The sequence below is a fragment of the Ixodes scapularis genome, unplaced genomic scaffold (genome assembly GCF_016920785.2).
Source record: "Ixodes scapularis isolate PalLabHiFi unplaced genomic scaffold, ASM1692078v2 PGA_scaffold0__279_contigs__length_252992795, whole genome shotgun sequence".
NCBI classification, from domain to species: Eukaryota; Metazoa; Arthropoda; class Arachnida; order Ixodida; family Ixodidae; genus Ixodes; species Ixodes scapularis.
The window spans coordinates 109189819-109217564 of NW_024609835.1; the positions used below are offsets into that span (position 1 = coordinate 109189819).

The 27746-nt window shown below is 45.9% G+C and overlaps 2 protein-coding genes across 3 annotated transcripts; one reads left to right on the forward strand and one right to left on the reverse strand.

The window, feature by feature from the left end:
- The first annotated feature begins 1366 nt into the window (after positions 1 to 1366).
- LOC115327729 (sterile alpha motif domain-containing protein 3) lies at positions 1367 to 22055 on the forward strand. 2 transcript variants are annotated; one of them, XM_040218303.3, is made up of 10 exons: positions 1367 to 1861; positions 3943 to 4071; positions 9353 to 9483; positions 10432 to 10581; positions 11421 to 11508; positions 12227 to 12385; positions 15076 to 15288; positions 18772 to 18943; positions 19977 to 20062; positions 21705 to 22055. In XM_040218303.3, exons 1-10 carry the CDS (start codon positions 1709 to 1711, stop codon positions 21993 to 21995), a joined length of 1572 nt encoding a protein of 523 aa, XP_040074237.1. In that variant the 5' UTR covers positions 1367 to 1708; the 3' UTR covers positions 21996 to 22055. The 2 variants fall into 2 exon arrangements, with proteins under 2 accessions (XP_040074237.1, XP_040074238.1); XM_040218304.2 differs by lacking the exon at positions 12227 to 12385.
- A 182-nt stretch (positions 22056 to 22237) lies between these two features.
- Positions 22238 to 22929, reverse strand: LOC120846516. The gene is made up of 2 exons (XM_040218305.1): positions 22796 to 22929; positions 22238 to 22521 (listed from the first exon to the last, which is right to left on the reverse strand). Exons 1-2 carry the CDS (start codon positions 22911 to 22913, stop codon positions 22319 to 22321), a joined length of 321 nt encoding a protein of 106 aa, XP_040074239.1. The 5' UTR covers positions 22914 to 22929; the 3' UTR covers positions 22238 to 22318.
- Between the last annotated feature and the right edge of the window lie 4817 nt (positions 22930 to 27746).

Consider the following 27746-nt stretch of genomic DNA (forward strand, 5'->3'; position numbering starts at 1 on the left):
ATATCTTTCAACTTTCAACAAACAAATGATTTATTGCCGGACGCTTCTCCTTCGGAGCTCCACTACAGGAGAGGGAAAGTTAAAAGGAGGGAGAAGGGAAAGAGGGGGCAAGACAAGGCCCCGGGAGGAAACTGCGGGAAAGTAAAGCGCAGAGACAGCGGGAAGGAGAGGAAGGAAGGAGGCATCCCAATTTCCCTCTCAGGAGCAGGGACCACTCGCCCGGCCCGTCAAGGACGTCAACTCCGGTCTAAGGAATGTCACCTCCCTCGACAGCCCGCTGTGTTCGCCCCCGCAACGGTCTCCCTGTGCTCTTACACCTCCCCTCATCGCCCTCCCCTCTTTCCCCATCGCCTCCCCAAGTCGAGCTCTGAGCGGCTAGCCGCCCCAGTAAATCTGTAGCTGCAAGTCGAAAGCTGTGTCGTCTGTTTCGTCCTCTTGTGTGTTTCTTTCGTTTTAAGTCAATGGAAATGTTCTTCGGCGCCTCTTTTATGGCGTACGCCTCCACGATCTCGCGCCCGTAGCGGTTCTTGATGGCCCCCTTGGGAGCAGGGGCGGATTTAGAGGGGGGGTCCGGATGTCCTGACCCCCCTCTTGAATTCTGCATGTGTAAAATTTAGGGCGTGAAACGAGGGAGAGGGGGGGGGGTCCTAAACATGTGGTGCGCTGACCAACACCTGACCCCCCCCTCAGGAAATTCCTGCATCCGCCCCTGGTTGGGAGTCCTCGTCGTTTTTTTTTCTATTTCTCTCCTATGTTCGCGCAGGTGGCAGTTGAGGCCGCGCCAAGAGGCACGCGGCCCCTTTCGTTCCCTGCGCGGTCGGACGGGTGTATTCCGTGCCCTTCTCGTGCGGGGCAGAGTACATCGTACAGACGGGCCGCTGCCTCAACGACCGCCTGCGCGAACATGAGAGAGAAATAGAAAAAAACGAGGGGGACTCCCAACACCCCATGGTCCATCACCTCAAGGTTTGCGCTCCATGTGCCCCCGAGTTCCCGTCCGCGCGTGTTCTGGGGGCCAACAAGAACCGCTACGGGCGCGAGATCGTGGAGGCGTACCCCATAAAAGAGGCGCCGAAGAACATTTCCTCGGCCTCGCTGTCGCTGTCGGAGAGAGAGGTGACATTCCTTAGACCGGAGTTGCCGTCCTTGGCGGGCCGGGCGAGTGGTCCCTACTCCTGAGAGGGAAATCGGGATGCCTCCTTCCTCCCCCTCCTTCCCGCTGTCTCTGCGCTTTACTTTCCCCGAGTTTTCTCCCGGGGCCTTGTCTTGTCCGCCCCCTTCCCCTTCCCCCTCCTTTTAACTTTCCCTCTCCTGTAGTGGAACTCCGAAGGAGAAGCGTCCGGCAATAAATCATTTGTTTGTTGAAAATTGAAAGATGGTGTTCTCCCGTCCCCTGTCTTTACGAATAGTAAAGTGTTTTTGTTTAAATTCTTAGTTTTGGCGCGGTTTGTTCCTCAAGTATTTTCCGGAATATATTGTGTGCTTAAGCTACACTAGGTGGCGCAAGCTGCCACATATACACCATTAACCATCGGTTCAGCCATCTATCCACCCACAGCCTTCACCCACTTATCGTTCCTTTGTTCTGTTTGGCGCGTTACTTGCGGTGGTGACGAATGACGGTTGGCGAGTTTACCGAGTTGACGAGCCAAACGAATGTCAGTATTTTCGCGCCTAGCTGCTCGCGTGGCTTTAGCAGCGTTCGACAATGCCGCCCGTGCGGTGTCTGGTCACCGTGCCTCACCTAAAGGCTGCCAGGTCTTTCAAGCTCGAGGATGGATCGGTAAACTCTTTGAAACATGCGGTGGCTACGTGCCCCGTTCTTGGGAACTCCATCAAACTGTCTTCTGTCAGGTTTCAGGCAAGTGCCTCGTTTCTGTTGACATTTTCCCCGTGCTCGAACTGTAGCAGGTCACAGTAAGCTAAGTAAACGAAGGATAGAGAAGACACCGAACTGCGAAGCTGTGAACCACCTAATCCAGAAAAAAATATCGAAGTGATAAGATTTTAACCGCCTAAACCACCGTCATCTTCGAATCTATCTTGGAAAGGGTACATGTTATATGAGGAAATGACGTTTTAGCGCGAAGAGTAAAGTATAGACCGCATGAAAGCGATTTGGCGAGTAACGAGGCAAGCGTCGGTGAACCCGCTTCGCTGTCGCTCGGTCACTCGCGCGACGAGGCAATCCGCATGAAAGCAACGGGAGCAAGCGACATTGTAATCCAAAAGGAAGTGTCTAGAGTTCCGTCCAGGCGGAACGATGGTCGCCACTAAAGTAACGTCCAAGTTGGGTCTCGTATAAAGCAAATGTTGAAGGCTAGTTTCTGAAGGAGTAAAGCTATACGCACTCCGGAGTGCGCTTCGGACGGAAATGGCTACACGCACTCTGCGGAGAGCTCATGCCGCTCGGGTCACCCTTTTCGAATGGCACGTGTATCGCTGGGGAGCCCGCCTGCGTTCCCCCCGCTTCGCGGCGACAGTGTGAGGCTGCTAATTACAAAACGTAACCAGTACACGCCGCTTCGCGGCGTCCAGCCGGCAACCCAAGCCCCGCTGTCCCCGATCGCATCAGGAAAGGGAGTCCCGTACCATTTAGTTTTGCGAAGTTTCGTCGGCAACGAATCTTCTAGTGTTCACCGGAAAAAAAAAAAAAAAAAAAAAAAAAAAAAAAAGTAAATATTGCCAAATGCTTCGACAAAACAAAATGTTTGAGAAAACGAAACAAAAAGAAAGTGGGACCACGGCGGATCGAACCCACGTCCACTAGCGTACGAAGCTGACACCTTAACCACTACGCTATGCCACCGCTTAAAAGAATGAGTTGTTGTGACTATTCCTTTTATATGAGACTAGCGGAGTGCGTATAGCCATTTCCGTTTGAAGTGCACTCCGGAGTCCGTAGGCTTTATCCTTTCTGAAGTGGTGGTGTAGTGTAGTGGAAAGGTGTCTGCCTTACACGCAGCGGGCCCGGGTTCGAACCGCAGTGTGGGTTTACTTCTTTTTTTTTCTTCTCGATTTTTTTTTTGTCGGTATTCACATTTCTCTTTTACAATTATCTCTGAAAGACATGAAGGCATGTTGTCGACGAAACTTCGCTGAACTAAATGGCCGGAGGTGCAATAGGGCATAGCGGGTTTGGGTTGCTGGCTGGGCGGCGTGTACGGAGGGCTAAGTGGGTTAATAGGGAGTTTTCATAGACCGTTTTCGCCGTCCCGCAATGCCCTACGCAGCTTGCTATGATGTCGGAACTCTACAGTCAAGGGCATGGGCGCACAGGCGCAGTAGTGGCTTCTTCGTTGCAGAGGGCTTAGCGGTGAACGAAACATGGTCTACGAAAACTCCCTCTTAGTTTTGTAATTAGCAGCCGCATACTGTCGCCGCGAAGCGGCGTGAATGCAGGGGAGGGGGGGGGGGTGTTAACGAGCCCCCCAATGATACACGCGCCGTCGGAAAAGGGTGACCCAAATGGCACGAGCTCTAGCTCCGCGTTCCAGACGGAACTCTAGTAGCAGCTATCGTTCCGTCTGGAACGCTAGCCACACCGTACGTCCAAATCGCCGCCTTCCCTAGGTTCACAGGGGCGAGAGAGGAGGGTGGGGGAGAAGGTTAGGCATATCCATTTCAGTGCTCTGTCTGGACGTAACGCTAGCCACAGCGTTGGACGTAACGCTAGACACCTCTTTTTTTTTTACTTTTTTTTTGTAGGGCATTTGACAATATTTACAGTAAGCTCTCCACGTCGTGCGTATGGCCATTTCCGGTCAACGTGCACGAGCTCGTGCCTATAGCCTTTACTCTTCATTGAATAGGACTGATTTGAGCCAGCACATATGAGAACTGAAAAGAAGCTAAGTGCCTCTGGAGCTGATTTACTAACTATATAAAAATATTTTTGGGTTAGATATATGTGAAGCTAGTCCATGCGCATACATTTTACAGATGCTGGATTTGGTATTTGAAGAATACACTGACCTTGCTGCGGACGACGAAATACATGACATGGCTAAAATCACTCTCCTGCCCATTGTAACTGTCCCAGAGGGTGGGCCAGGCTCATCTTCCACTCAGGTATTTGGTTTTGCAACAAGTTCAAGGTATATCAAGCATTAATGAAAAAAAAAAAAAGAAACGGTTTATTACTAGGAATATAATCACAACTGTGATAGGCTGTGTCTATACGAGCGTTTTTTTAATTTTTTATTCTTTAAAAATTTTTTAATGGTGATAGCTATGTTAATGCCGCCTTCACTGTATGTTTGTGGAGCTTGGTGCCTGATTATGATTGGTAGAAAAGCGTCCTGTCACTTCTGTACGTCCGTCACTATCCAGCAAGTGTGACGCCGGCGCCTCCAGCAGACACGCTGTCTGTCGAGATAGTGGCGAAGGGCATGAAACACGGGCGTCACTTTTTTTTTTGCATCATAATCAGGTGCACCTTTCAGCGTGTGGTTTTGGGTTAACCCTTTAGACGCCGAGGACGAGTCTGACTCGTCCACGGAGTTCGTCCCGCAAATGCCAAGGATGAGTGTGGCTCATCCGCTCGTTTCAGCCCGTGTCTGTAGTGCCAGCGACGAGGCACGCTCGTCCAGTCTATTTTTGTGTTGAGAATAGTTCTCCCGCTAGCCAGCAGGAGAAAAAGCGAACCAGAATTTCGCTAATTTTTGCATCATTTTGAGAATTTATCATGCTCCTCCGGCAACATGGGTTTTTAAAAATGGCGTCTCTTTCGAGTGGTGACATGCATCGCTCGTCTAGTCGGAAGCGCGTTTCTTTAGTTGATGATGAGTTTTCTACAGGGTGAAACAAGGAGACGGCACGCTCTTTAAATCGACCGGAAAATTCGGTTTCTTAACCTATCGCGCTACGGCTTTGTGCAGCGTTGCCCACAGATGGTGCATTTTTTTTGTAAAATTTGCAAAGAGCGAACTTACCCGAGGAAAAAGTAAAGAAAGAAAAAGGCTTAGCTCCTATGGAAACACAGCGAAGCCACCGGTCTTCAAACAACACGGCGCCGGTTAGCACGGGACACAAGAGGTGGCGCAAGCGGTCGCGACGCCAACTGCCTCCAACGAACGAGCAGACGACGCCGAGACTCGAGAGCCGGCGTATTTAGCAGACAAGGAACTGCAGTTCTTCGTTGTTACTGCGCCTGTTTTTTGTTTCTGCGACTGTCGCCGCCTGCGGAACGCGCGTCGCTTTTGAGTTGAAAAGATTGTCTGCTAATGACGCTGGCTCTCGACGCCGTATGCTCGTTCGTTGACGGCGTTCGTTGCGCCATCTCTTGTGTCCCGTGCTAACCGGCGCCGTGTTGTTTGAAGACCGGTGGCTTCGCTGCGTTTCCATAGGAGCTAAGCCTTTTTCTTTCTTTACTTTTTCCTCAGGTAAGTTCGCTCTTTGCAAATTTTACAAAAAAAATGCACCATCTGTGGGCAACGTTGCACAAAGTCGTAGCGCGATAGGTTAAGAAACCGAATTTTCCGGTCGATTTAAAGAGCCTGCCGTCTCCTTGTTTCACCCTGTAGTTTGGATGATGATGACTTTGCGCTAGACGATAGTGACGGAAGCGGGGAGTCCGCGGAAGAGTTTGAAAGCTCAAGTGACTCGGACCTTAGCGGCGATGAGGTCCATGCTTCGGCGCGAGACTGGAAAAGTGTGGACACGACAAATCCTCCATGAGCCCCTCCCCGCTTTCCCTTTATTGCCACGCCGGGCGTCACGACACCCGTCGACACGTCGCTCGTCGAACACGACACCCTCAATGCTGTTGGGTACTTGTAACTCTTGCTAAGCCAGACGTAATGACTCTGGTCGTCAATGAGGCAAAGAGGTACCTATGCCGATCAACACTTGGCGACCGCGCTGATCTCAAGGGGATCCCAAATGAAGGCGTGGTAACCGGTGACGGAAGCAGAAATGAGTCTTCTTCACCCTGCTGCTTCTACAGGAAATAGTAGACAAGCCAGTTGTCGAGTGGTATTGGTCAAAGCGCACAGTGATTGAAATCCTAGTGTTTGGGGAGGTGATGAGTAAGAGCAGATTTATTTTGCTCACGAAGTTTTTCCACTTTGCGAATAATGGAGATGATGCTGGTAAAGTGGGGCAAGCTCGTCAAAAACTTCTCAAGATCTGGCCGGTGTTGTTGCTCATGAAGGACCGCTTCAAAGCAAGCGGTCTCGGTTCCCATTTTTAATTTTTTTGCCTCACATGGCCTAAGATTGGATCAATTTTGGTTTTCAGTTGTTAAGCTTTTATACCCATGTCTTACCTGCTTGAAATAAGGAAGAATTCTTCTATCAAAGTGTGCTATAAAAAAAATTTGAATTTTGGGTACATTTTTTCGAAAACTGGCTGGCGCTTAAAGGGTTAAGCAAAAAAAGGAAAAATTAACAGATGAATATCTCAAAGCCTGTTGCTTTTTCGGGAACCGTGTCAATTGGGTTGGCTTTTATTAATGGCCACCTTTAAAACTACAATAGACCCTTTCCGGAATTCAGTCTGGCCACTTTGATCACTATCATCATCATCTGAAAACGCCATATGTGCTAGACTAATGGCGGACTTCTGTTTACTGATGAAGGAAGTTGAAGATGCTCCTGAGCATCTTCATCTTCAGACCCTCAGGGCTAGGGTGACCAGACGTCCCGTTTTGGCCGGGACAGTCCCGTTTTTCAGGTCCATTTCTGCCGTCCCGTCTTTTTATCCCAATATAGAATCATGTCCCGTTTTCGCAGAAGTACATAGTTTCAAAATTGGCACCAAGCGAGTAGAAGCAAACTGCAACTATGCCTATTCGTTGCAAGTATATTTTACAAAACTAACCGTAGGTACTTTACAATATTTACCCAGAGAGTAAAATTTAGGACTGTTCTTGCCCACAAACACTTTTTCTTTCGCGAGGACGGTAGAAATATTTTTTTTTTTAGTTACTGGATATAGCACGGATGTAGAATCATGTAGGAATAGCACGCATGTAGAATTTAATTACATTTTTTCTCAAACTTTAGTACCCCCCCCCCCCCCCCCCCCCCTTTACCGCTGGGATGTCCCGTTTTCTACCTTGAGGAATATGGTCACCCTACTCAGGGCCTGAGGACATTGCAGAGGGGAGTGTGTTACAAGGAGACATCAAAAGCAAACAAACAACAATCAAAAGCAAACAAACGACAATCTTAAGAATGAAAAAAATACATAATAATGAAATGCTAAAAGTTAACACTGTTAAGGCATCGTTTAGAAGCGATGGAATCGGATATGGATGCCACAGATGCTGGAAGGTGATTCCATAAGACCGTCGTCTGAGGTATAAATAAATTATAAAAAGTTGTAGTGTTACATTGAGGAATGCCCATCTGTGGATGGTCAAGAAATTATGATATGTAAAGAGGTGTCAGTAACTTGTCACATAGCAGAGGATTATAGTAATAAATTTTGTGGAACAGACACACTGTTAAGATTTCCACGTAATGCAAGGTTAGGTAGGTTCAAACTTATTTTCATTGATGTTACACTGGCAGTGCAGTGATAATTAGCAAGGATGAAACAAACAGATCTGTTCTGAATTGCTTCAAAAGCCAATATCAACACGTTAATGCCAGGGTTCCCAATTCAAGAGGCATATTCCAGCTTAGAGCGCACGAGCGTTTTGTAAAGAAGCACCTTGAGAGATAAGGGAACTGATGAGAAGTTCAGTGTGATTGTTCGCCTGCACTCAAGCACGTAGACCAAAGTATAGGGTGGTCCAAGTCACCAGGATCGATATAAAATGGATCATAGAAATCGACACCTGCACGTAGCAATCTAGACTTTTTGTCAGAGGTGTATTTCACATGTCGCTTTCCTTTTGTAAAATTAGAAAGCGTAGCTCTCTTTCTGTAAAAAATAAAGCCAAGAAACTTGCCAGGGTCTACGGCGGACAGTGACGCAGACGACAGGGGTCTAGTAGCAAGGTGTGTTTGGCGTTCGTATAGATTGATGGGCTACCTCCTTACTGCGACGGCTTGCGACCAAGGTTTTATAAAATGAAGATAATCTTTTTCAAATGTACCTTCGGTTAAAAAATAAATGCGGGCAATAAAAGCAGAACTTAAAGTAAAAACAAATGTGTCTGCATAACGACAGCGCTTTTGCTGCCAACGTGTCGTCTGCTAGCTTTAGCTGGTCGGCTGCACCGTCGGACGCTGCTCCCGATGCCATCTATGAATACGATCGCCAAACACGCCCTGCTACTGGGCTTGGTCGTCTGGGTCGTTGCCTGCCGTTAACCCTGGCAATTTTCTTGGTCCTATTTTTTGTAATTTTACAAAAAAAAATTGACCCGTGAAATAGATCTTTGACGAAAGGTTTAGATTGCTACGTGCAGGCGCCTGTTTTTATGGTCCATTTTAGATCGATCCTGGTGACTTGGACCACCCTATATATAGAGTATTGTATCGGGCACATAGGGTTTTGTCGAGGGGGGGGACCGCCCATGTCAAAATGGCATAGATGGGGGAGGGGGAGCGGGCAGGGAGAGGAGGTCCCAGCAAAACTGAGGATTTGGGGCTATGTGCTCGTATTGTATATGCAAGTACAGTTGCTGGTGGTGTGAGCTGGAATATGCAAGCGGTGACCGGGCTGCGCAGACCACATAGCCGCAGCAAGTGACTGGCCACAGCCTGGTCGTCACTCATGCTTTCCTGCTTATATCGCTTGCTAATGTATGTATCGAGGTCCTCGTTAGATAAACTTTGTTTCGTGTTAGTACTGGATACCAGAGCAGTTTGAGTGTTGCATTAGAAGGAGGGGGCCAGTCAGGGCCATGTCTTTTTCAAAGTGATATGGCTTGCATGCTCTACTGGACGGTGTTGCACTGTACTCCGCATATTATTCTTAGCATTGAACAGCATCTCTGTTTGACACTATGTGAAATTGCATGCTGTGCATGTTTGCATCTACCGAAGAGCTTAAGCTTCAAATTCGGGCTCAGATTATGAGCCACGAACCAAGAATACGGTGCCGAATTTCTGTATTATTGAAGACGAGCGTATTGGTGAAGGTTCATATCCACACACGAAAGGATAAGAAACGGAAGGTGGACAGGGCCGAAATAGGACTTCTGGAAAGATATCTTGGTTTGTTCTTGTCCACTGCGTTTTTTATTCTTTCATGTGTGCATATGAAAATTTTGTACATTACGATTTATACTGAATTCCTGAAACGGCGAGCATCTAGCGGCATTTATTAGTAATAAATACACCAAACCTTACTTATAGCATGTAAAGTACAAACCGTTATATCATTAAAACAGCCTGCTGGGGTCCTTAACACAAATCCAGTAACTTTACACTGCAGGGATTTCCTTTCGTTTTAGGAGGAGGCTTCATTGGAGACGGTGCGCACTGAAAACTGTGAAACCGCCCAAAGAGAGAGCTTGCCAGATGAAACTTCTCCAGATGACTCCTCTCCAGATGTACCATTGGTAGGCATCGAGCCCTTTGAGCTGTAAGTGTGTTTTAATGGTTGCGACTATAGAGGCTATGTTGTGATACAAGGCAGCCTCGAAATGCTTCTATTCCGCTGTCACTATAGAACGGCGGACAAAGTGGCATCAATGGAAACGCTCATACCAGCTGCACTAGCGTCTCACCGGGTGCCTACCGTACATGTGCGCTTTGCTTAGGGTGGTGACATCTAGCCATTTTGGTTCGCGTCTTTTTATTTATTGTTTGCTTGGATCACATGTCGGCTAGTAGCTTTACCTGCGCGGTGCCGTTTTGTTTCATCTACTTCTTTGACGCATCTCACGTACATGGACCATTGTGTTCTGCTGCGTTCCCTGGGCAATGGAGGAACCAGGCACGTATCCAGGGGGGCCCATGGGGCCCGGGCCCCTCCCCCCCCCCCCCCCCAATATCTTCCATTTTGCTGGGGCCTCCTCTCCCTCCTCCCCCTCATACAGCATTTGGCCTCTGCCCCCCCCCCCCTCCCTCCCTCCCTCCCTCCCTCCCTCCCTCCCTCTTCCGAAACAAGACCCTGGCTAAGTGCCTGGGAGGAACACGGGCGCTTCACAAGACTGATACACGCATGTGTCCTCACCACATGCAGTTTATTCAGGGAACACAGAGCTGATAGCTCAGGTGGTAAAGCACTTGGCTCACACACAGTAGGCCCATAGTTCGATCCCTGGCAGCGGCAAAGTGTAACAAATGTTTTAGAGCATTCATCAATATCGACGACGGTTTCTCTACACCATCATTTCAAAGGGGGGTGAAGAGCCCATAACAGCTATCGCTTTAAAATGAGGTTGAGAAAAAGCATGTGAGACGCCTATAACATATTTATTGTATTTCTGTTGTTTTTTTTTTTTTTATATGCTTCTACATAGCAACATTTTTTTTCTTTTTTTTTTTTAATAATCATTTTCTTTTAAAATAATTGCACTATTTTTAGGCCTTCGTGTTCAGACGACGATGGGAACACCTTCATTTTCCCCAAGCTTGGAGCTCTCCATGATACGATCATCTCTGGCAAACCTCTGACATCTTCATCATTCCGAAAGATTGTGGAGCTCCTCTTTCGTGCAATGGTGAACATAACAGTGTAAGTAAGGTGGTCTCAAAATTCGGACTTATTCCTAGCTTCATCATTTCCAGTTCCTTTCATGGGTGACTTCTTTGTGGGCACCGGTCAACCTTTGTCTTGCTGTATCTTTCTGTATCCAGCTAAACCTATGTCTTAAATCACAGTATCGAAGCAGGTGAAACTGATTTTTGCAATATATTTGAAGTGGGTTTAATCCCTCTAACCCTCCTTGTATACAAAAAAAAAAAAAAGTAATTCGGAAAAAAAGCTAGGTTGCTTCTTTCTGGTCCTTATCTTGCCAAATTTTGTGCAGTGGTAAACATAGTAGATTGATGGCTTATTTGCGTTGTTTCACAAGTGCATCTTTGTGCTGAATTTTAGGCTTCTTGGTCGAGACCGCTGCGCCAAAAATGAAATTAGTCAGTTCAGGCTAGAGAAATGTTTGGTTAGTTAGGTCACTTCTTGTCATTTGCTAGAAGCAATCCATGCCCTCGCTGTATTTACAGGTGTATGTGTTGCTGGTGTGTAAAATTAATGGAAGCTTTAAGTAACTTGCTCGTTTTCCTTCAATAGGACAACATGTCTCTTTGTCGAAATTCATATTACAAGAATTTGCTAAGCGGAAAATGTGTAGATATTCCTTTTTTTTTTAAATATCTGAAAATTTGGTGCGACTAGTTATAATCGATTGGGGGTCATTGGCATGTTTAAAACATTGATGCACTGTGTACCATCTGAACAATACCTTGCATCTTCCTCGCGTAGGCTCAGTCTGCATACGGGACCTATTGATTCACAATGTGGGTTATAATATTAGAGATTGTTGAGCCATAAGAATGGGCACGACTTTTCTGCAGGTTCCCATCTCAGCACTTTTACTCCAAGGTCACTCAGCTACTAACTGACAAGTACCCTCAGCTCCAAGATGTTATAGGAACTGGATCAGTAAGCACATTTCTTTTGCACGTTTATAATAATAGCTGCGATCAATTCTTAGCATTGGTGCTTCTATACATCTTTCCAAAAAACGCTCCTAGGCCGCCGCCATGTTGCTGATGCTGATGCAGCTGGCCCTCTATCAGCTAGAAATTTTCTGCCACCCTCTTGGACTGTGAACACCCGCTCAGTGCGGTTCTCTACCTGTTTTGGCGGTTTTGCATTCAACGTTTTCTCGCCCCTCTTGAAAGTTCCCACTTAATTTTTTTTATGAGTGCTGCATACCCTTTCTGTGTTATCTTCCATTGTGATATATAAGACTGGTAAGTGCCTGCCATTCAAGCTTTTCTGCTCGACATTCATGGGAAACGAAGGAAGTGATGGACGTCGAACTGCCCTCAACGCGATTTTGCAAACATTCTTCTCCCCCCTCCCAGAGATAATCCGCATAGAATCCTCGGTCATCTCCAAAAATAGTTGTCTGGGTTGGGGTGGGAAACGGGTCAGTCGCGTTTGTTCCTTTACCTTGGTGCTTTAGTGAAAAAGAAAGCTCTCCCCAGCTCAAAGGTGAAAAGAGTATAGCTGGACGCCATAATTTCATTCCTTGGCGCAGGAACGATTCCCTTGGTAGGCTCCCAATAACTGATATCGCAGCAAAAATGCTATGGCTGGACCTAAATTTAAATTTAGATAGTTGTTCAAGCTGTGGTATTTCTTTATTTTACAGGACTCGTGGAGAGTAGCACTGCGGTACAAGTTCAAAAATGAAAGACGTCGCCTTTCAGACGACGTCCGGGTTGCTGAAAACCGTGCAAAATTTGGATCAAAAAGACCAAATGATGGAGGTGCAGCCACACAGCTGAAGCGGCAAAAAAAGATTAAGCTGGTGAGGGGCAATGTTTAAACTTTCCGGGATAAACTTGGAAGATCAAAAATTGCTGATGTGGTTCGGATGCGGATATCGTGTCTGCATAGTGGATGATCAAATTGTTATCTACGCATGGTTTTCTTTCTACTCATCAGTGTCTGCCTTAGAAATCAACGAAACGCTTCCATCAATCAGATAACGCGAATCGGGAAAACTACAATGGTTTATCCCGTCTCCGCGAGTAGGTGGAAGCATGAAATGCTTTCGAGTGGAAAGGATTCGGAAAGATGATGATGGCAGGGAGCTCGATTCATTCCGATTCGATGGTTGGCACTCACTGGAAGCTCACCTGAGATTGGAGCTCACCTGGAAGCTCTCAAGATCCCAGGCGAGCTTCCATTAAGTGTCAATCAGTGATTTGGAACCAGTGGAGCCTCCTGCAATCGTCCTTCTTCTTGGGTCCTTGTCTCACAATGTCCATAAGATCTGAGAACATGCAGCACTCTAATGAGCAGAAAGAGTACTACCCTTGTCGCACTATGGTTTTCGAGATCACTGGCACGTAAAGCTCCTTGCACATCGCCAAAGAGCTTTGCACATGAGCAATCTTCAAGACTTCGTTAACACTACAATTTCTTCCTGTTGTGCGACGGCCATGTTCAGTAGCATACTTGAAAACCTTAATCTTCAAACCGCATGTTAGCTAATGTATGAAACCATCGTGGAAACCCCACGATCGTGCTGTTGGGGCAACCATAAGCTATAGACATTTGCAGAAAAAGCTCTCTGGCCGCCGCCATTTTGCGAACCAAGCGGCCCCTACCAGCCATAAATTTCTGCCACCTGCCTGGCTGTGGAAACCCGGTCAGCATGACTCCCCAGCTGCATTGTGCATTCAGAGTTCGCCAACTTTTCTTGGAAATTTTTACCTTATTTGCCTGTTTAGGATGCTTACCCTTTGTGTGCTATCATGCACTGTGAGAACCAGGGAATACCAGGGCTCATAGCCTGCTCGGCCTTCGCAGGAAACAAACGAAGAGAGTGAACGTCAAGCAACTCGCGAGTCGTGACGGAGGCAGTTCGACATTCTTGAAGGATTATTTCCGTTGAGATAATCTCCAGAAAGCCTTCCCGACTTGTGTTCCGAGTCTTCGCGAAAAATAGCTGATAGGGTCGGGTCCGGAGTGTTTGCTTTGAAGCTGTGCAAAAAAGCAGCTCTCTTCTACATGTGCCCAAAACACGCCGGATTCCGTCTGATCGTCGTGAAGTTACTATCGTCGACACTGTTTATTGGATATGCTGTGTTATTTGAGACCTTTCTCAAATCCTGTTCGGATAACGCGGCATTGTGGGGTACGTACAATATATGTTGTTCGATTGATGAGACTCGTTGAATTTCATTTTGTGGGCGAGTAAATCTATGCAGTTTGAATATCCTGTGCGGTCAAATATTTTTGACGGTTAAGATCTTTGTAGATTGACAAGGCGGAGTGTATGGTGCCGTAAAAAGACCAACATAAAATAAAACAAACATCCCAGTTGCATTCGTTCTGTCGCTCACGGACTCACCAAAACAGCTTTCGTTGCTTTGTTTTTGTTCTCAAAAATAGTACAGAGCATTCTTAAAAACCCCGAGAAATTCTATTTGCCATAGAATACAAAAGAAAAATAGAACACGGCAATTTAGCCTCCACCAGCGTCCGAAAGTGTGCCCACGCAGGCTGCCACAGCCCACTGACGAGAAACTCCACAGCTCAGCGCAGTCTGGCAACACTGACTTATCCTCTCAAAACCAGGGATGCCTGCTGTAAATCGCTTCGTTCGAGACTGCCGCTTGAAAGGTCTATAGGCAACTTTCAAAAATCCTGCCATGCAACATTGCATGCGTTGCACGCTCGGAACAGTTGGCTGCGAAGCTGAGTGACATGGTTTCAGTCGAACAGGCGTTGTCTCTGCTTGCGCGACGAAACATGTGCAATCGCAAGTATGCTGAAGTTTCTCTCGCGTAAAACATCAACCAAGGCACCTGCAATTTTTTTGCTTAAAACCTGGCATGCTCGAAACCAATAAAATAGTGGCCAGTGTTTTTTTAATTGCTTGGCGACATTTATGGTATTTTACACTTGTGGGATGTCTCAGTTGTGAAAATGAAGTAGCGAGTTCCATTATGACACAATAATCATGGCAAATATCTGAAGCCGGAACTAAATGGCCCGCTAGTACCCGGAATTCATTTCTTGGCATCTCCTCACCAGGGGCCGCCCCGATTCGGAAAAAAGCTTATTGCAAAATGGCGGAAGGTTCATTTCTTCCCACGACCCCGGCTTGGCTTGGCCACCTGGAGATGGAGGTCGTTCCTTCCCATGATCGTCTAGCTGTTTATCGCTCAAAGTGGCGCATAAAAAAATTTGAACGTTCCCACCTCGTGATACAAAGTTGGGGGTGCATTTATTGAGCAAGGTGCAAGGAAATATGTTATATATTTTTATCTGGACTGTTTCCTTTTTTATATTGTGTGTTTTCTACTGTTTGTGCTCCCGTAGGGTAATGCCTTGGGCAATGTTAGGTCAAATGATTGAATTCAATTTTACCTTATCAGAAATTTTGGCATGCTAAGAGCATCAAGCACTAAAAAGGTAGTCAGTTGTTGTCCTTCTGTTAATGAATATTCATGTCTAAATCGCGCCCTTTCGATCATGCCTCTCAAGAACATCACTGCTTCGGCTTTGGCTGGAGAGGACGAAGCCAGCCTGATCGCCCATGAGGAATGGCTTATACGAGAAGGACGAAAGGCAGCTCCTGATGAAAAAGGAATCCATGAAAGGATGACTCTCACTGCGAGGAAGAGGCTCTCTGACATGGCACAAATGGGCATTGATGCTGTTAGGACAAGGTACCCATACCTGATGGACTCTCAGCGAGTGAGTCATTGCTGCTACTCTTCCGCTTTATTGAATACGAAGGTGTTGTTGACTTTTTTTTTGTACTATTGTTTGAATACAGAAACTCTTATTGAAGGGACACTGACAGGGTGTTTATGCTCGCCGATGTTTTTAGTTGTACATGGCTTATGAGAACCCAACTGCCCAGAACAGAATTTGAGGCTCAAAATTCAGTTTCTTTCCGCCCGAGGACCGCCACGAGAACTGGCCGGTTCGAGTTGCGCTCTCTCTCTTTGTGATCACGGGCTGTTTTCTAAGGTTTAGACACAACCACCAAATTTAATCAAAGTCGTGGGTCATTGAAGGCACACAGTCAATATTAAAAATAGCAAAAAGATGAAACCCTTTTTTTGTGACTTCTAAAAAGCTGTTAATAAGATTATTGAGGAAAAAAAAAGTTGCACAGAGAACCAGACGCATTCTGTGCATTTCCTCGTTCAATAGCCCTTTTGCGAAATCCCCCAAGCGCCCTGGCCCGCGCGCGAGGAATTGTGGGAGAGACTGTCCCTGGCCTGGCCACTCTGCCTTGAGATCGCATTGCCTCGTCGCTCGTCTCCTCATAATCTTGTTTTTTGATTTCATTACCTATTTTTATATGTTCAAGTGTATATTTATTGGTTCTAAGTGTTTCTATTTTCTTCTGTGCGCAGTATTTTTTGCATATATATAGTTTTTGTCTTTATTATGCCTTTTTCGACGGGAGTGCTGACGAACAACAGGCCGCTTCGCGTGTCGTTCTCCGGGTGAGTGTTATCGTTGCTACTGGTTCCTGTCGTGCTGTTAGCTGTTCATTTTGGTTCACTTGACCCGCGTGCAGTCGTGAGGAGCCGTTTATGAACACCCACGCAGATGTCATAGGGGTAGGCAGACTCTAAATCAAGAATTGCGACGCGAGAGCAGAGTGCGCTGTGATTTAGCCGCCCGCGCCTGCTCCGTTGACTCGCAGTGCAGCGTATGCCTTCGGGTGCCGCTTGCTTGACCAAGATACAGCAAGCTGCTTTGTCGCTGCGAACCATTTGTCCGAATGTTTGCAAAGCTGAGGCATATGCAACGCTGTGGCGTTTGACAACTGCGCGCTGCGGTGCGATCCCTTTGCAAATGCCGACGGCTCAATGTCGCGGCTTGAATGTGCCTATGGCATGCCTTCATAATCTTTCTTTTAAGCGGTTGTCATTTGCCAACGCCCTTTTTCAAGTGCAGAGATAAGTTGCCGCGAATCATTTGTCCGAATGCCTGCAAAGCCGTAGCACCGTTTGTCATATCCAACGCTGCGGTGCCTGACAAACTGCGCTCAGCGGCGCGAGCCCTTCGCAAGCGCCGGGCGGCCCAACATCGCGGCTTGTGTGCGCTTATAGTATGCCTTCTTAAACTACTTGCTAAGCGGTTGTCAGTTAAAAGCACCCCTTTTCAAGTGCAGAGGTGTGCTGTCTCCCAGGCAGTCATCTTGAAACTCGTAGTTCCTTCGGTAATTTTATTTCTCTAGTCAAGATGTCAGCTCAAGGTATTTTATTTCTTTAGGTCACCTTCGGCAGTAACATGCCCTCATAGTACAGTTTGCTGTGTGCCAGGCTGTACAAACAGTACTGCCGGCGGACGGCATGTTTCCTGGCACTGCTTCCCAAAAGACAGCGTCCTGCGAAGCGTTTGGGTGAAGACAACTGCGTGCAGTTGTGAGGCGCTGCAAAGTTGGACATGCCGAACAGTGTTACGGTTTCGCAGGCATTCAGACAAATGATTCGTGACAGCAAAGCGGCGGGCTGTATCTTACTCAAGTAAGCGGTATTGAAGGCACATGCTACAGTGCCAGTCAACTAAGCGACGCGAGAGCCGAGTGCGATTGAGCCACCTGCACTCGCTTTGTTGACTCGCACCGCACTCGGCTCTCGCGTCGTGATTGTTGATTCAGAGCTCTGCCTACCCCTATGACATGGGTGCGGGTGTTCATAAACGGCTCCTCTCGACTACACCTGGGTCAAATGAACCAAAAATGAACAGCTAACAGCACGATAGGAATCAGTAGCAATGGTAGTACTCACCCGCGGAACGACACGCGAAGCGGCGTGTGCAGAAGAGAATAGAAACATTTATAAGCAATAAAAAATACAGTGGTACAGATAAAAATAGGTAATGGAAATGAAAAACCGGATTAAGAGGAGACAGGCGACAAGGCAATGCGATTTCAAGGCAGAGCAGCCAAGCGAGGGAGCCTGTTGAGTGTTAGCAACATCCTAGCTAATGCAGCGACCAACGACTTAGTTGGAAGCTATGGTTCACAGGCCAGGTTTGGAGATCCTATCAACTCTATGCCATACTGCATGAAAAGGACTCGAGGGTCCGAAAGAAAAGAGTAAGAGATTGCATGTGAAGAAGAAGGTTTGATATTTCATCAGCGTGATGTCTGTAGTACCAATTATTTCTCTGCACTCTTGCAAGACTTGCTTGGCAAGTCAATAGACATATTAAGAACTTCAGAAGCAAAGGGAAGTTAAAAAAAATAATGTTACTAAAAAAAGAAACTTGCGTATTGTGTGTTCGTATGTTTGTTCCTAAAGCCCTTCCCACACCTTCAAGTTGTGGTAAATGGGGGATTCGGCCAACTCGCTGAAAGCCGACTCATCGACAGTCAATTCGTAGTATAGGCCAATTTGTTGTAGGACAATTCATCAAAAGGCAACTTGTCGAAAGGCAACCTGGGACTGTCATTTAACCCATTCGAGGCCGATTCCTCGAATGGGTTAAATGACGGTCCCAGGTAAAAGTTCATGGTTCCTTGTTATCTTTTGATCTAAATTTTTATTTGTGTTTGGACTAGGGACAGCGGTCTTTTTAGGTTTTAGGACAGTACCTTGAGACAAGTTTAGAAATGTAAATTTCGGGATTGTCCTTTTGCTAGTTTTCTTTATTACTTTTTGTAATGAGCCGCTGCGGACTGTTGCCGCGAAGCAGCGTGGACGGGTAGGCCAAGCAAACTCACACGTGCCACAGTGATGCACACGCGACGTAGTAACTGTCCCCCACTGCACCGTGAAAGTGGAGAAAGCTGCAAGTTGTTATCTTCGACAAGAAAGAGCGCACTGGATGTTTATTACGATACGGCGATATTACGCATTACTATAGGGCAGGATTTGCTTTAACATTTCAGGACAAAATTATATATTATGGCTTTGAAACAGCGGCGACCAGTTGGCGTCTTCGACTAATTTTTCTTCGACGATTTGCCTTATGACGATTCGGCCTATTCGACAAATGGGCTGCTGACGAGTTTACCGTCGATGAGTTGGCTTTCGGTGAGTTGGCCTAGACTCGGTAAATGGTAGTGCCAGTAAAATCTGAATTTAGGCGTTGTTTCTTGTTTCCCTTATTTAAATTAATGAACAAGTGCCAATTTCTTTGTAAATTTTATTAAAGAAATGCCGTGGCATATTTCCTGAACTTTCAATTTTTATATTTTCTTTTGTGAAGTTCGCTAAAGATTTCGAGAGGCTCACGAAGATGAACCTGGCCGACAAAGTCGCAAAAGGGATTGACAAGATCGTTCTGTTGGCCACAAAGAAGGCGATCGACTGCCAGGAGCATGTCCTACTTACACTGCAAGCAGCACCGCACATGGATCTGGGGAGGCTCAGGACACGGCGTGAGTACAGTAAGAAAACCGCTGCGCAAGGGAGGCTTTTCGACCAAGCGATAAAATACCACCATTCAATGCATGCATGGGAAAAGATAGTAAAAAAACAAACAAAAAACTTTCAGTCTTTCTCTTTTGTTGAGGAAGGAAGACTAGCGGAGCTGCACTATGGTGGGAATGAAGTAATGGCCGATCGCTAGTCGGCAAGCCAGAGTGGAAAGGTTGCGGCCATCTATGATGGTTGCTGCCGTCTCCTATATATGGCGGTAGCTGTCCAGAGTTCTGTGTCATCGGGTTATTTGAGGACTGACACGACCCTGGGGAAACTAGCCGCTAACAGCTCCACTGTAAAAAAAATAACCGAGTTTATGTGTGCAACCACGTTGGCGCATTGCTCGGCTGAGAAGTAAGCGAAACTATAGCTTTCAAAATGCGGCCTTTAGGGTGGGCTGCTTTGTGCTGGCCTCCCCTGTATTGAAAGATGGAACGTGACTGGCACTCTCGCTATCAGCGCGCTCGGAAACAATAGTGCTACGTGCTGCAATTTTGCCGCTCTGGTCGTTGGTCGCTCGTGCTAATCTTTTTCTGCTGCAGCTGTACATGCGCAGCGCCTTGGCAGAGGAGAACCCTCTGCCAAGGTGCAGGCAGCGTGGTGGAGGGCCGTAGAGGACAGACATTTGGGCTGCACACCAGTGTATGGGGAATAACTTTGGGAGTTTGTATCATACTCCCAAGGTTATTTCCCCGTGGTGATTTGAATTGTTTCATACCATTTGGTGACATGTCCAATGGCTTATCTATAATATTATGTTGCACCCATTTAGGTCGTTCTGGTGTGTTGCCTTCTTTTCTTTTAGTGGGGACAGGCTTGGCCAAGTGAACATCTTAGTATTTGTCTGAAGTTCCCTCATTGTCACTGATCCTACTGGAAGATAAGCAGAACAATGCATACATTTTTTTTCTGAAACCGTCCAGGACACGTGCAACGAAGAGTACAAAAATGTATTTGATATCTTGCACAAATGTTGTTGGTGTTTTTCAGACATCCTGACTGTTGCAACTCTGCGCATTTTGGCACTGAACGTCAAGGAGTCAACATCACTGCCCCTAATGTTCGTGCAAGAAGATGTAAGTTATTTCACTATATTTTTGCGAAAGTTGATGCTAGCAAGAACAAAGTTCCAGCCTACCTTCAATGTAGCAGGGTTAAATAAATGCTAACTAAAGAGGTTTTTTTGTTGTTTTTTGTGGGTAGAGTGTTCGTTTTTTTTTTGTTTTCACGGTATGTTTTTTCATAGTGCCCGCAGGGGCTAGAATTGGAGCCTTCTGAATACATATTAGTGACCATGTTGATGTCAAAGGAAACAAACATGTGAAATGCACATGAATACAAGTCCTGAAAAACCAATGAAGGCTGGAAGGCGGCAGGCATGCTGATCTTTCTAGGGTTTTCAATACAGAGACAGTGTAGCGTGTTAACTGGCTTCCAACAGTTCAATAGCAGCTTGTTCACCTGGCCCCTTTTGTTAATGGGGTGTCCCAAACATTAGGCTCACCAGGCCCCAAATACTTCTGTAACGCTCAAGAGATAATGGCCACCTAAATTACAGAGATATAAAGTAAAAATTTGAGGCGAACCAAGTTTCGGGTACAATGGCTGAAACGCCAAAAACCTAATAGTCTGGCTTCCAAAACACAGCCATGCTCAACGTGCCTCATGCTGGATTTTCACTGCTCCGGTTGGTGTTCGGACGGGAGAGATATGGCCAGCGACTGCACATAAAATGTAAATGTAGCTCGTGAAAATTAATTTATACAACTACATACGAGACATTGTTATGTTTGCTGTTTTCTGGAACCTTCATCTTTGGGTTTTTTTAGTGTAGAGGAGGAAGCAAAAAAATTAACATTGGCCAACGAACAAATAATAGCATGTACCGTTATGGTCAGTCGGTAGCCCTGTACGGTTCATAAATGCGGGGTGGCGAGGTAAGCAGGGTGCGTCCGTGGCAGACATAGATTGTAGCACCTGAGCTGCCTGCCTTCTGTCGGTGTTTGCCCCCTTTTTTCTCCTTGAAACTTGTCTGCCCTTGGCTATGTTCGCTGATACCGATAAGAACCCATTATTGCACCCAATGAGCGCTGACGACCGATGACACTGCCTGACAAAGCGCGTCTGCGCAAACATCCCTGCTTTTTGGCTTCTCTTCCTTCTGCACGTATTGTTTCTCATCTGTGCATTTGTTGGTGTCCTCTTATCCAAACAATAACCTCAAATGTACACAGGAAGGCTGCTGTCCGCATAAAGAAACCAGGCCACTGTAAAAGTGAGATGTGATAGCAAAGCAAAAAATCACTCTCATGGTGAAAACGAACCAGTGATGCGTCAGATTTTTGGCGTGACTTTTATTTTTTTTATCTCCAGACCTGTACTCATTTCCAACAATAAATAAGTCTAGCAGCGAATCATAATGCATCGGAAAAGTATCTCACTATTGAAATGCAAATAGGTTTCACAAATGCATCTTCATACTGAAATAGAGATACTAAAATATATCTCTAAGCTTATATCGCAATATTTTCATGTCGTGATGTTTCCCCAATTGTAATTCCTCATTCATTTTACATTGTTGCAGATGCCGGTTACTTATTTAAACATAAGCAATGCTCATGGCCTGAACTGGAGTGAATAATAGCAGTTGACAAGAGCAAACATGTTTTGGCCTTCTACATTAAAATATGTTGTGCCTTTTCCTTTTACCTAACGCAGGATGAAAACATCCCACCGACACCGTGTGTCCTGTACAGCGGGCAAGACTTAGAGGATGCAGACTTCTTTCACCTGGTTGTTGATCGTGAGAGGTTGTTCTCCGTTCCAAATGCCGAGGAGGGGCTGTGTATGTTGTTGGCAGCCTATTGGTTGTTCAGTATACAATATGAACGGAAGGCCTTCAACATGCTCGTCACTCTGGAGAGGCTTTTTCTCGGCATGAGCCACACAACTCCAAGGGCAGTGGTAATTAAATTTTTAAACAAAGTTTGCAGGCACGTGCATGGTTGAAGCAATGATTTGTGCTTCAACCACACGCGCATTAACTGCTTCGTTACGGTTCAGTTTGAGCTTTTTTTTTTTTTTTTTTTTTTTACGGTGTTAGTTTGCAGGCTCTGTAAAAATGGATGTCCACCCACGGGACAGTGGGGCTTTACAGTTCAAGTAAGGAAAATGAACACATATTTTATTCAACATTTTATAAGTTAATTTTTACAAAATAGGTTTTGGGAAGAATAGCAAAACTGGAGTGATACCGGCAGAGAAATGAGGCTCATTTATTGGTACGAAAATCAAAGAAGCAGTGCCAGTCAGTTTCAGTGCAGAGGTAGATTTCACAGGACGTGCAATGGTGCTGAGTTTTTTTTGAGGAGCCAGGGTTCCTGCACTGTGTAGCATTCTTGACGTCTTCTTTCTTTGGCACGTGAAGTGCCTGCGCCGTCTGGACTGGCGAGTTCGGCAGTGGCTTGACTCTCTTGCGCGGAACCTGTGGCACCGCACAAACTTTCTAAAATGGCATCAGCCTGACTTGTTAGTCCTGAAAATCGAGCACAATCAATCAAACCAATTGTTTTCACTTCGCGAGTGTTTCAGATTGGTGCGAGCAAAACATGATCATCGCGAAATTCGTGTCATAAGTTTTGGGTCCCAGCGTCCACCCACGTAGACAGTTTGACAAGGGACTACTATAACCCTTGCTAATACTGTTGAAAATATTAAGCATTAGTGACCATCTGTGAACTTTCAAGAACTCTAGAAATATAAATTAACACAGCCTCCGTTTGTGTAAATCACATAAACTGATTACATACCTTGGCGTCGCCCGTAGAACATGCGAGTGCTGCAGGTCGCCATTTTTAACAGCAAGCAACAAGTTTTCAGTGCTGTTTGCTCAACACTCCTCCAGATGGCAGCACAGACTACGTCCATGACGGTGGACAGGCGTCCTTTTCTGTGTGCAACGAAGTTTTTTTTTTTTTTTCTTCTTCTTACAATTCAAAACCCAATGTTTACACTGGTGGACGCAGGGTCTCAGGAGGTTATACAGGGTGTTTCACGAAAGGTGGACAAATTCAATATTGCAAAAACTGCTCGAAGGCTTGTGTCGTTTTGGCCCTGGGCTCGAGGCCTATTTAGGAAAACTTTTGAAGTCCGGGATAATTAGATTGTTAATTATTTTTGAGTAACTGACTTTTTAGTATTGTGTTTTAGGTTATGGTTTCAATTAGAAAATTGCTCAGCATCATTGAAAAACACTAGATCAACATATTACACAACAATAGAAGGCACGTGCAGCATCTTACGACTTTCTGAAAAACCTCACAAATGGGATAGGTTTTTAAGTTTCGGTTTGCTATTGGAGCGCATCTCGACCTCGACGGCACCATGCCCCGTGGAGAAATGGTGCAACCAGCCTCTGCTGCGTTGCGCAAGGACATCGCAGCAGAGGTTGCTTGCGCCATTTCTCCATGGGGCGCGGTGCAATCGGGGCCGAGATGTGCTCCAATTGCAAAACGAAACTTAAAAACCCGTCGAATTTGTACTGTTTTTCAGAAAGCCGTAAAATGCTGTGCACGCCTTCTGTTGTTGTGCAATATGTTGATCTAGTGTTTTTCAATGATGCTGAGCAATTTTCTAATTAAAACCATAACCTAAAACACAATATTAAAAAGTTAGTTACTCAAAAATAATTAACAATCTAATTATCCCGGACTTTAATCATTTTCCTAACTAGGCTCCTCGTCCAGGACCAGAATGACACAAGCCTTTTTTTTTGTTGCGACCCATAGTTTTCGCAATATCGAATTTGTCCACTTTTCGTGAAACACCCTCTATGTGGATATTGCACTTTTCGCGACAGTATTATCAGGTTAATTTTTATTTTGCTTACAGAACAAATGATAGAATGTTTTATGGAGGCATGTTTTCTTTTTCTGTCTTTAAATGTATAACTTATGCCGACCTCCTGTAGGTGAGGTATAATTTATCTGTACGGGGGTTCCTCATTCCTAGTCACTTTCCAAAACTTTATAATTTTCTTTGTACTTGAGATTTCTGTGATATTTTTCATTACATGTTGGCAGATAGCATTGTTTGTCAAGGAATGGCATACATTGTATTTTTTTTTTTCGTTTGTCTTTTAGGGCACAATAAATGTTCAATTTTACACATTCTAATTGATGTCATAATGAGCTTCACTTAGTGAAATACTGCTGTGGTTCAGTCAAGGGCTAGACCGCCATGCTTCCAATTAGTAAATAGATATGCTTAAGGAGATGAGTGAAGCGTGTTTCCTGCAATCCTCTGAGACAAAACTTGGCACTTGATCTCCAAACAGGAAAGCTCCACATGCTTCATTTGTAAAAGCCCATTATGTTTATAACTATGGTTTAGCCGTGCAGTACGATGCTTGGGGCCACTGCTTGCTCACTTGAAGTTCGAGAAAGGGCGGCACCGGAAGCACTACCAGTTGCCCTCAGGCTTATGATGTGGCTTGCAAGTAGCTCTTTTGTATTACTTCATGAAGTGAGTTGCGTTCAATGTGACTCGTTCTTTCTTTATCATGTGCCTTGTATGTGATTTGGCAATACCCCCCCAGGTGAAAAAAAGTAAATGTGTTTAGTAAACATGATAAGCTGAGAATCATGATAAGAATATCCAATACTTTATATGATTTTCGTACAATTTAGAATTTCTGATATGTGTATTGGACACATGCCTATAAAATTTTTACTAGGGCCTATGCTTCATTTCAGCTTTCGTCCGAGTGCGGCAGACGCTACCGGCCAATCCAGCATCGGCAGAGTGTCATGTGAGCTTGAACTCCACATAACCAAAACGTTGCATGATACTCTCCCGGCACTGGATTGGCTGGGGTGGCCCAGCATCCACTGGGCCACCCCAGGGGGCGCCCATTTTACGGCAAGCACCCTCTACCAGGGGTGTTTGGCAAGCACCCATTATAAAGGGTGTTTGCCTGAACACCCTAAGGGTGTTAGCCCTGGGACAAACTGGTGTACACCCTTAAGGGTGTAAAAACTTTTAGTGTGTGGCGCACGCCCCGCTCGCCATTTGCGTCGTACAGCAGGCATGCTTCTACCTCCGACGTGGTCTCACGTTGTCCTTTCCTCAGTGTGCCCGCTTGGTCCCGGGCCACCGACTTTCCGTTGTCCCGCGCGCCACGCCATGTATACGTTTCCTGTTCCTCACAGGCCTTCCGAGGCTCTGCCTTTTCTTATAGCTTTTTATGCTCCTTCCAGCGTTGTATGCGTCACTGAAAAAAAGTAACGAGGTACGTTGCTCCTTAGTTGCGAAATAAAGAAACACATTACCTAGCTACGTTGCTTGAAAATAAAAAGAACGCGTTACCATTACCGATAAAAAGTGACGCACGTCACACTTGCGTTTCTTTTCATTCATAAATCGACGGTAACAACGTTTTCTGACACTGGGACAATGGGCCTCGGCGTTGGGGTTTTTGTAAAGCGTGACGTTTTGCGTGAGGAAAAGTCAGGTAATATTTGAAGGTATGTGGATTGAGTGCATACTTGATAATTTGGCGTCTGTACTTTGTTTCAAAAAAGTCCAGGCGCAGCCGACACTACGAACTATTGGGGCCAATCGAGCAGCGTCAAAAGCGAAAGTCACTGGGCCTCTCTCGTTTATGATGAGTTCAGCGATGATATAACACGTACAGAAACATGAGAAACACCATGACGGTATTCTTTTGACGGTGCCCTTACTATCAGCTGGTAACGTAGGCTTCGTCTGGATTTAAAGTAAAACGAAGTATAAAAACTCGAAAACATTTAAGTGTACTTCTTTCGGGTTTTTGGGAAGATATAACGAGTAACGTAACTACGTTATACGTTACTTTATATAAGTAACATAAGTACGTTACCCATTAATATCTTGGAAAAGTACCGAGTACGTTATTACGTTACCGAAAAAAAAGAAACACGTTACCGGTAACGCCGTTCCTTGTAACTCATTACCGCCAACACTCACCTTCCTTCCCATGCTTCCATTTCCTCGCAGGCCTCTGAGGGAGAGCCCTTGGAGGTCTGCGAGAACGGTACGGTGCGTGCTGGCCGCGGACTCTGGCCGTTACACGTCTCCTTATGGCCTCATCACCTGGCCTTCCTACCGGCCCTTCATGGATGTGTCATGCTGCCAAGTACCAGCCTGATCGTCGAACCACCGAACCACCAACATCATCGTCTCCCCATTAAAGAATCACAACATTTTGGTGCGACGGCCGCCACTACATTTTAGAGCATCGGCCGGGAACCCATCGAAGTAAACGCTGAAACAAATTTCTGTCCTCCCTGGCAAAGTAAGGTAGTAGTGCGCTCTTACTCTTCGGGGTGCTCAGATCGGCCTCTATGAGTATAAGATAATTGGAAAACGGGGCTTTCCAATGCAATCAAGGTTGCGTAGGGGCACTTTACATTATAAGAAATAATAACGGCGTTAAAAAAAAATGCGTCATGATAAAAAAAAGAAAAACGTATAGTGGACGCACCGGCACGTGCTAACACGTGCCGGTGCGTCCACTACTCATCTCTAACACGGTGTCTATTTTCTGTTTCCTGCATCTCTCCAACCCATTGAATTTCCCAATCATCCATGGACAAGACTTGGTATGGACATTGCTGGTTCTTTTGAACAAGCTCCTGCTCAAAGAGTTTTTTTTTAATTTCGTTTTAAGATTGCCACAGCGAGCGGCCTGAACAACATAAACCCAAAACGTCACGGCTGTCACAGTCATACATTTTTTTTTAAATTCTGCCTTCGCTCGCGAGGTTCTGCCGCAAATATCACGAGAGACAATGGGTCTGCAATTTATTTCAAAAGGAGTTCAGCTACTTCTTGCAGATCCCTCAAACATACAAAGTCATCCTTCTATTATCTCCAAGCTGCAGGTAGAGCAGGTGGGCACGTAGAGCGATTTAATAAAGTTTTTAAGTTCATCGTCCAGTTGGTTTTCGTCCAACATTGTCAGCTTTCTGAAGTCATCACTAAATATCTTGCTGTTTACCGAAGTACTCGCCAAGCAGCGACAGCAGAAACTGCATTTCTTCTACATGGTCGGGCTCACCGAACGCAACTGTATTTCTAAGGACGAGGGAAACAAGGGTGTGCCGTCTCTTCATATGTTATTAATACCCTGTTTCATACTTAGTGTGCAACGCTGTCAAAGCTACTGGCGCGAGCATGGGGCTTCATCTCGTTGATCGTTTGCACGCGTTCTCGCGCAAACAAAACCATAGATGAAGCCACGCGCTCGCGCCAGTAGCTTTGAGAGCGTTGCACACTAAGTATGAAACAGAGTATAGAAGGAACTCGCTGGTAGAGCCGAGCAATAAGAGATCAAATTGGAAGTTTATTCGGATGCCATGCGTGCAGTTAAGCCCCTGTCTTTGCTCCTGGGCAATCGGTGAAACATTTCAAGGCCGAAACCAGAAAAAAAAATTCGAAAACAGATGCTACATCACAGCTAATACATAACAAATAGGACAAGCCACATCTAGGTTAGATGATGGAACAACATGGAATGCAGTCAATATGGCACATGCAGCATTAAAACCCACGCAACTTCAGCCTTCGCGGCTTATAGAAAATAAAATGTTCTCAACACCATGAAATGCAGCTCCAGCTCGAAGTCTAAGCAACCTGCCACCTCAAGGACCTCAAAGCCCGGAAGCTGCAACCCATGGTGCTGCGGGCTCCCTTGCCGCTGCTGTTGCGGTGCCCCGCGCG